The 8,818-nt window shown below is 43.3% G+C and overlaps 1 protein-coding gene and 1 long non-coding RNA gene across 3 annotated transcripts; one reads left to right on the top strand and one right to left on the bottom strand.

The window, feature by feature from the left end:
* Positions 1–2,174: 2,174 nt before the first annotated feature.
* Positions 2,175–4,143, bottom strand: TCEAL1 (transcription elongation factor A like 1). 2 transcript variants are annotated; one of them, XM_081811547.1, is made up of 3 exons: positions 4,081–4,143; positions 3,568–3,645; positions 2,175–3,210 (listed from the first exon to the last, which is right to left on the bottom strand). In XM_081811547.1, the coding sequence occupies exon 3, from the start codon at positions 3,196–3,198 to the stop codon at positions 2,719–2,721; it is 480 nt and encodes a 159-aa protein (XP_081667673.1). In that variant the 5' UTR covers positions 3,199–3,210; positions 3,568–3,645; positions 4,081–4,143; the 3' UTR covers positions 2,175–2,718. The 2 variants fall into 2 exon arrangements, with proteins under 2 accessions (XP_081667673.1, XP_030887384.1); XM_031031524.2 differs by lacking the exon at positions 4,081–4,143 and having other exon boundaries at positions 3,556–3,645.
* Positions 3,530–8,751, top strand: LOC145719925 (uncharacterized). Its single transcript, XR_014142682.1, has 2 exons — positions 3,530–3,664; positions 6,557–8,751. It is a non-coding gene; the product is annotated as an uncharacterized LOC145719925 (long non-coding RNA).
* The last annotated feature ends 67 nt before the right edge of the window (positions 8,752–8,818 follow it).

Here is an 8,818-nt window from a genome sequence, read left to right as displayed (position 1 = left end):
CCAAATGGCATCATACAGTGGAAAATAAAAACAAAAAAGGTCAAGGGCACAGGATTGGTTTACCATTTTGTGAACTGATAACCAAAGAACTTTAAATTTATTTCTGATCCATTTTACTCATTGGAAGGAAGAAATGCAAGGCATTACATAATGCCAGTCGTGGAAAATACATCTTGCTATTTTCTTGTCCTCAGCTTTTTATTCTGTGTATGGTCTTGCTTCGCTGCAAGAAATCTAAATTTTATGTAGTAAAATTGATGAGGCTGTTTTTAGTTTCTTAAAAATATGCTTGGACAAGCCTTTCACTTTTTTTTAAGTAAACTCCATACCCAGTGTAGAGCTTGAACTCACAACCCCCAAGATCAAGAGTCACATGCTCTACTGATTGAGCCAGCCAGGTGCCCCAAGCCTTTCACCCTTTTATGTTTGTTTTTTTTAGATTTTTTATTTATTTGACAGAGAGAGACACAGCGAGAGAGGGAACACAAGCAGGGGGACTGGGAGAGGGAGAAGCAGGCTTCCCGCTGAGCAGGGAACCCGATGCAGGGCTCGATCCCAGGACCCTGGGATCATGACCTGAGCCGAAGGCAGACGCTTAATGACTGAGCCACCCAGGCGCCCCAGCTTTTCACCGTTTTAAATTCTGATAAAATCATCTGCTTCTTTTTCTATTTATGTCATAATTTATTTTTATGAAAACCAGGAGTATATTGCATATAGCAGTGGATCTCTAATTTGTGTGCTAATTGATAGAAAAGGAAATTTAGTGGGTCTGGGGTAGAGCCCAGGTCCCTGCATTTTTTATATGAGAAATGCTAATATATAAGATATGCAAATAATTTTAATGTTGAATTTGGGGTAACAATTCCTCCTCCCAGTGATCCTTCTGGAATTGCAAATCATACTTTCTAAAGAAGTAAACACACTGAAGCTACACAGTCAATCAAACAGAAACTCAGGGTTCATGACTGGGTCATAATTTAAAAAAATTATTAACCACTATCCATGTTTCTAGAATTAATAGGATCAATAAAACAATCTTAGGTGTTATAAGGGTAGTTTGAGAAATCATAATCTCTGATACACACATGCATATATATGTATATACATATATAGTACTTTAATGACTTACAAAGTACTTTTGAATGCTTCTTGGTGATGTGGGGTAGGGTAGAAGGGAAATGCCCTAGCTTTAACCTAAGTCTTAATTTCCTCTTTAATTTATACAAGCTGAGCAAGTCCGCTGACTTGGTTAAGGCAAGTCTGCCAGAAAACCCTTGGGAGGGAATTTGCCCTAAGGCAAATGTTAGGCGCCTAAAACCGTAGTCATTTTTGGAGATTATTTGGGAGGGAGGTTCCAATTCAGAATACACAGCATTATGGCTGGCCCACAAATTTGTCTCCTAGCCCAAGTCTCAGTGAATTCATGTTTGAATGAATTGGGGAAAAGATGAGGCTTTCAGGAAAAAAAGGGACTATTTTGCTAAGAACTCTTTAAGACCTTGAGGTTTAAGCAGCACTGGGATGCTATGCACCTGGATAAGTATAATATTAAAGCTGAAGGAGGGGCATTCTCCATTTATCTGTAGGAGATACAGTTCAGCTTTGGCCCAGGAGGGACTCCAGAGCAATCAGGGAAAACTTCGCAGCTGGAGGACCCAGGCACCTTAGCTGTGGGGCAGGGGGGCTTGGAAGGAGCAGGACCCAGGAGAAGAGGCAGCTGTGCCCAGCAGTTGTGACAATATCCAAGGGAAGAGAATAGCAGGACAGAAATAGAATGTGGCACGCAGCTGGGATCTCACAGGAATTATTTCTGGGTGTAAGTGAAATCTCCTTTGGGTTCTATCCCCTGTATTTGAAGGGTATCTATAGGAGTTGGGGGTCCTGCATGTGCAGATGGGGGAAAACCAGGCAGCTCTAGGATCTTCATTTGGCTCCACAGCCACCTTGTAAGTCAAGCATCATTCCTCTTTCAATGGGAAAAGAATGACCCTTAAATAAAAGTACCTGGTTTGTTTTTCTGCCTGAGATTTAAAAGAAACATGGGATTGGGGCACCTGGGTGGTTCAGTCCATTAAGCTCAGCTCAGGTCTTGATCTCAGGGTTGTGAGTTCAAGCCCGCATTGGGCTCCATGCTGGGCATGGAGCCTACTTAAAAACAAACAAACATGGGATTTACTTTTCTTTAAAGTTCTGAGAAGTATTTATTAAGTGCCACATTGTCTTTATAAGCTGATTGACAGTTTTTAAAGTTTTTCCCATTATATATTTTTTGCAACAAAAGTAAAATGTTTGTCTTGAAAAATGAGAAGTTCCGATGAAGCAAAAATGAAAAACAAACCAAAACACCTATTACCGCAGATAGCCACTGTTAAGCCATTTAAGTATATACTTTCAGTTTTCTCTTTGCATATTAATATATAAATATACATTTTTTACAAAAATGGGATACAACATATACTTTTCGAAATTTTTTTTTTCACTTCACAATATATAATGTACATCTTTTCATGCAAATGGGTGAGACTCATGATTGAAAAAGGGAAACTTGCAGCTTGTGGGCGGGGAAAACCCAATTTTATGCCAGTTACAAGTGAAACACCTAGAATAAAGCCACGCGAAAAGTTATAATTGAGATGGGCAAAGGTATATGAGAAAATACCACCTTCAGGTGGCAACACTTAATATCAGGCAAAACAGAATTAAAGGCCGAACACATTAAATAGGATAAGGACGGTTCCGTCTCGCCTTCCAATGCATAACCATCAATTTGTTGCGTACTCTTTTCATTTCTTCCATCTCTTCTGCTACCTTTATCATCTCCTCATTGCTTAAATTTCTGCCGTGTATGTCCCCTCTAAATTGCGGGCGAGAGCGAGCCAGCCTCTCTTTAAAGCTTCCTTCTTCTAGCTTATGTTTTCCCACTCCACAAGGAGGCTGCTCCATGGGAGGGCGCTCTTCAAAAAGGTCCCTTCTAGAAAGGCGCTCCTGAGGAGGGCGCTCCTCGGACACCAGCATCTCGGGAAGGAGCTCGGGAAGGAGCTCCTCGGGAAAGAACTCCTCCTCCGAGGACTGCTCCTCGGAAGATGGTTCCTCCGGAGATTGCTTTTCGGGAGAGTGCTCCACAGGAGGCTGCTCCTCATCCGTCTTGGGTGCGCTCTGTGGCTGTTCTTCATTTTCTTGGCAGGATTTTTCCATGTTCAGGATGGTCTTTAAGTAGTTATTCATAGGAGACAAGCAAGGCAGAGTCAACACACTTGGTGGCTGGATCAAAACCCCGGCCCCGGTTCCCATACCTGCCTTTCCCCGTGTCGGGGCCCAGGTTCCCCAACCTACGCTTGCCGAGGGGCTCTCCGGCCCTGGGGACCCCGCCGCGTCCCACCCCTCGCAGCCTCCCTCGCCCCCTCCTTCCCGAAAGCCCACCGTTTTCCCAGCAGGCCTTGCCACAGGCCTCTCCCGCAGTGGCAGTGGCAGTGGCAGGGGCGGGGCGGTGGTGCTGCCGACTGCGTTCCCGTCAGCGTCCTCCCTCGCACCCCATCCCGGGCCACTGCCCACCCTTTCCCCGACCTGGACCTCTCCTGGCGGTTTGCTCTAGGCGTCCTCTCCTCAAGGCGCACCGCGGTGACCTGCAGACCTGCAGACCTGCAGACAGACGCAAGACAGGGTAGGGGGCGGGGAGTGGGGAGGAGGGAAGGACTGACTGACACCACACGTCCCTTTCCTGGGCATTAGCCGCCGCCCCCACGCCGGCCCCCTCTGCTACCCCTCCCCCAGGCCGCACCTCAAGCTTCATCCTCCGTGCCCCACCACCCCGCACCCCGCAGTGCTCGTCATTTTTTTTCAGGCGGCAAGTGCAAGCAAAGGATTACTTAGAAACTATTTCTAAGTGACTGTGTCCCCCAGGGGCCCCCACTCATCTCCCCACCTCACCCCAAGACCACCATTTTCTGCACCGAAATGTGGGCGCAGGGGGCGGGGCTGGGTCTAGGAAAAGGCCTGGTACTCTCTGCCATCCCGATCCCAGAGGTTACTGGGCAGCAAAGACCCTCATACCGATTTAAGAAGACCAAGGGGACTTACTTCCTTCTGCTCTTCCCCTCGACCAAAGGGCAGGAGGCAGACGGTGTCTGGACAGGCAAAAACGACCAGGAGAGAGGGACTTGGGCAGACATAGGCTCCTGGTCACGTGAGGGCCGCGCGTCACCGCCGAGCTCAGATCCCCAGTTACCACTTTGACCGCGGGCGGCCGTGCTGCAGCCTGCCAGTATTTCCTAACACGCAACACATCAGGCATCGTCACTCACCTCTTTGTTTATATTTGCCTTTTCCTGGTTACCAGAGACGGTCAGCATCCAGTCTTGGGAGTTATTGCCTCTTCTTCTCTGCTGCTTACCCTGATACCACCTCTCTCCCTTATTCTCCCGTTGTCCGCCACCAAGGCGCATTATTTCCCCTACGGGCCAGAGCCTGCACTGAAATTTGACTATTTGTCCTTAATGAATCGATACCATATGTCACCTTTCCCAGCTTTAATCCACATCTCTAACTCCATCAAGTCCGTTTAGGCTCTATCAACATGGTTTACTTGTCACTTTTATGGAAGATAAGCTTTCACTTTTCCATGACTTAAGGATTTTTTTGAGCCCCCAAACCTGTATTACAAATAGAGGCTCCAGTCTAAATTAGTAATCATTCAGCTCTAGAACTCTAGAAAGAGTTGTTTGTAAAGTATGCAAATTAAAAACATGAATACTTTGATTTTCATAAATCAAAATACACATTTGTCCATCTAAGTACAAATAGTCTAAAAACGTATTTATTATCTGTAATGGGAGCATTTTTGGTGGACACTGTGGCATTATTATATATGTGTATATATGGATACTATTTTTTAAAATTTTTAAGTAAACACCACCCATGGGGCTTGAACTCATGACCCCAAGATCAAGAGTCACATGCTCCACTGACTGAGCCAGCCAGGCACCCCTATATGTATGTGTGTGTTTGTCTGTGTGTGTGTATACACACACATTTTTATATATATGTGTGTATATGTATATATATATGTATATATAGAGAGAAAGAGATTTTTCTGGGACTCTAAATCCTTAACCAGCCACCTCTTGGTGTTGCTGGTCGAGAAAGTGTATGTTAATTCATTAAATCAGCAAGTATCTGGGTCCTGAGACAGCTGTACCCAAAAGATTCAGCACAGAAGATATTCATATCCAACTATGCAATAATTCTGTTGACCACACACTGAGTAGCAGGATTAAAATCATATTAACATTCAACTGTCATTACAAGTATGTATGTTTAGATCTAATGGTGTTTTATGATCTTCAACCTCATGCCTGCATCTTACTACTCATATCAGCCTGGATGCTACCTTCTCATGCAGGTACCCTTTCTTCCAGAGAGTAAAGTATACCTCTCCTCTCTGTATTTTATAGTTTCAGGGTCGGTGGCTATCAGATCTGTGAGGATCCTGGGATCATTTTCTTTTTTTTTTTTTTTAAGATTTTATTTATTTGACAGAGAGAGACACAGCTAGAGAGGGAACACAGCACGGGAGAGGGAGAGGGAGAAGCAGGCTTCCCGCCGAGCGGGGAGCCCGATGCGGGGCTCGATCCCAGGACCCTGGGACCACCTGAGCCGAAGGCAGATGCTTAACGACTGAGCCACCCAGGTGCCCCTCATTTTCTTTTTCAAACCCAGGCTGTCTAGTAAGTTTCCAAACAAATTCATATGGGAATTTTCCTATTTTAAGAGCTTTTTGTCACTTTTTTCCAACATCTAATTTACTTTGTGTTGAGATAGCAAGACAAATATTAGTTCACTTTTGTATCTTTTCCATAAATGTTTTACTTTTCAATTTTTCAGTGATGTGTGTCTTTTAAAATCCAAGTTTCACTATTCCTTCTTTATTCTTTTCACCAAAGGCTGGCTTCATCATTTGTATGGTTTCTTTCCAAGAGGACCCCCATTTTATTCATTTCTTCACTTCTATCCTTTTCCCCCTTACATCCTGTGATGAAGAACTCACTACCTTAAAAGACACTGATTGAAATTTCATACAGCTGTAGTCATTCAGAGTAGTTTTTTCTTTTATTGAGCTGATACCTGCCTCCCAGTAGTTTACATACATTGGTGTTGGTTCTGCCCTCTGGAGTGATACGAAACAAGAGTGAAGTAACAAAAGTGCCTTTTACCCTTGATAGCCTGACACTGCCAGAGTTAATGTTCTAGTTCTTTCCCCTTCCCAGTTGTGAGGCACACTGGGCAATCTACTTGAACTTTCTGTGACTCAACTTCCTCATCTGCAAAACTGAAGACATAATAATACCTACCTCATGGGATTGGGAAAATGAGTAAGTAAGTCCGTATATGTAAAGGACTTGGAAAGGTACCTAGCACATAGAAAGCACTCTGTAAGCATTAACTATAATAATAGAAATAGTAATAATATGACCTAATGCTAATATTACTATGAATTATTGTTTATTTTTAATTTTTATTTTAATTTAATTTTTTAAAATTATTGTTTTTTCTTAAGGTTCTATTTATTTATAGAGAGAGAGCGAAAGCGAGAGAGATCACAGAGGGAGAGGGAGAAGCAGACTCACCACTGAGTGGAGAGCCCCATGCGGGGCTCGATCTCAGGACCCTGAGATCATGACCTGAGCCGAAGGCAGACGCTTAACTGACTGAGCCACCCAGGTGCCCCTTTAATTATTGTTTTTTAAATTAACATTAATTCAGCATGTATGCCAGGTATTGTGCTAAGCATTTTCAATATGCTATCTCATTTAATCCTTAAACAATTATATTCTCACCAAGACTTTTTTATTTAGGCTTAACCTCCCCAGTTATTTCAGTTCTTTCTGATATGATATACTTTTTCAAAGTCTCTCACCATCCTACATGCTCCTGAATTTGTAAATGCCTCTGAAAATACTGAATGTTCTGCCTAGTGTAGAATGGAGTGATCTTATCACACCTTCATTCTAGAATAACTACTATACATCTGTAGATGCATCCTAAGATCATACTAGATTTTTAGATGCCATATCACAGTTAAATCCACTTTAATTGCAATCACCTGACACCCCCAAATCTGTTTCACACATCCCTGTTAATACACTTATATAAATCATTCTAATTTCTAAAATTTTAATTCCAATATAGTTAAATACAGTGTTAAATTACTTTCAGGTGTACAATATAATGATTCAACAATTCTATGTCTTACTCAGTGCTCATCAAGATAAATGTACTTTTAATCTCCTTCACCTATTTCACCCATCCCCCACACCCACCTCCCCTCTGGTAACCATTCGTTTGTTCTCTATAGTTAAGAGTGTGTTTTTTTGGTGTATCTCTTTTTCCTTTGTTCATTTGTTTCTTAAATTCTGCATATGAATGAAATCATATGATATTTGTCTTTCTCTGACTGGCTTATTTCACTTAGCATAATACTCTATCTCCATCCATGTTGCAAATGGCAAGATGTCATTCTTTTTTATGGCTGAATAATATTCCATTGTATATATATATGCCACACCTTCTTTATCCATTCACCTGTTGCTGGACAGTTGAGCTGCTTCCATAGTTTGGCTATTGTAAATAACGCTGCAAAAAATGTAAGGGTGCATATATGTAAATCATTTTAATTTTAACCCAAGTATAGAAACGTCTGTTTTTCTGGGCTAAATGTTGTCTTGTTAGATTCACTCCCTTATTCTTTGAATCCAAATTCTATCATTCAGTACATTAGCTACAAAATATTAATTTAAAGCATGCCATTAGTACTAAATAGGCTGATAAATTCAGCAAGTTAAGGAAAGATCTAGGGGAGATCTCAGCAAAGAGCTCTAACTACAAATGAAAAAATTCCTTTCCCCTGTTGGGTTTGGCGGCCAGGAGCGTGCCCTGCCAGGCCTGTTCCCCTCCTTTCCTCTCTCAGTGTGACCTTGTAGGGTGGGATTACTTTCTAGTGCTGCTGATAGTAGGAGACACAGTTGACCCTGAAAGCTCCCAAACTAGTATAAATTAACCCTTGTTGAGAACTTGGCAAACATGGGGGTCAGACAAGGGAGGTATAAAGAACTAGAACCAGGAATGGAAGGAAGAATGAAGACAATGTCTTTGTGTTGGCTCTAAGTCTCTGCCTGACAGTAACTGATTTGGGGTTCCCTTGAGAGAAAGGGCTCTCAAGAGGAAATAAGGTGAAGGTGGTTCTGCCATGGTGACAACCATTTGTTACAAAGGAATGTGGTCTGCCACTTGTGTGTGGTTGGGGTGGATGCTATGAAATAACCCTTCTTCTGGATTTGATTCGATACTGCTAACATAGGGTCCTGTGAGGACATGTTGCTGGGCTCACAATTGCTAGGGAGGGTTTAAGTCTAAGAAATGCCATTTTATTTTATTTTTTTTAAAGATTTTATTTATTCGACAGAGAGCACAAGTGGGGGGGCAGCAGGCAGAGGGAGAGGGAGAAACAGGCTCCCCACTGAGCAAGGAGCCCGATGTGGGGCTTGATCCCAGGATTGAAATCCTAGCAGTATGATGTAAGAGATGGAACCTTTAACCACCTTGTAAAACTGCTCCTGGGCTGTGGGCTCCAGGCACGTTTACATGCAGCCAGGGTGGAGAGTACAGGCCTTTTCAGGTAGCAGGAGCTGAAGGAATCAGAAGGCAGGCAGGGCAGCCCTGCAGGCAAGGGGGAGGGCAGTCAGACCCTGGCAGCTGCTGCCATGGCAACGGTGTCCAGGGCCCTGGCCTTCCTCTGGGGGATCTGAGGAAGCCAAGGGTG

This window comes from Leptonychotes weddellii, unplaced genomic scaffold (assembly GCF_054177405.1).
Source record: "Leptonychotes weddellii isolate Sample4059 unplaced genomic scaffold, ASM5417740v2 HiC_scaffold_8306, whole genome shotgun sequence".
Classification (NCBI taxonomy): Eukaryota; Metazoa; Chordata; class Mammalia; order Carnivora; family Phocidae; genus Leptonychotes; species Leptonychotes weddellii.
Note: the sequence above shows the minus strand (reverse complement) of the source record. Positions and strands in the feature narration are given on the sequence as shown.

What these genes read in the sequence shown, in the direction of transcription:
- TCEAL1 (XM_081811547.1), bottom strand. Translation starts at nt 3,198, where the DNA reads ATGGAAAAATCCTGCCAAGAAAATGAAGAACAGCCACAGAGCGCACCC.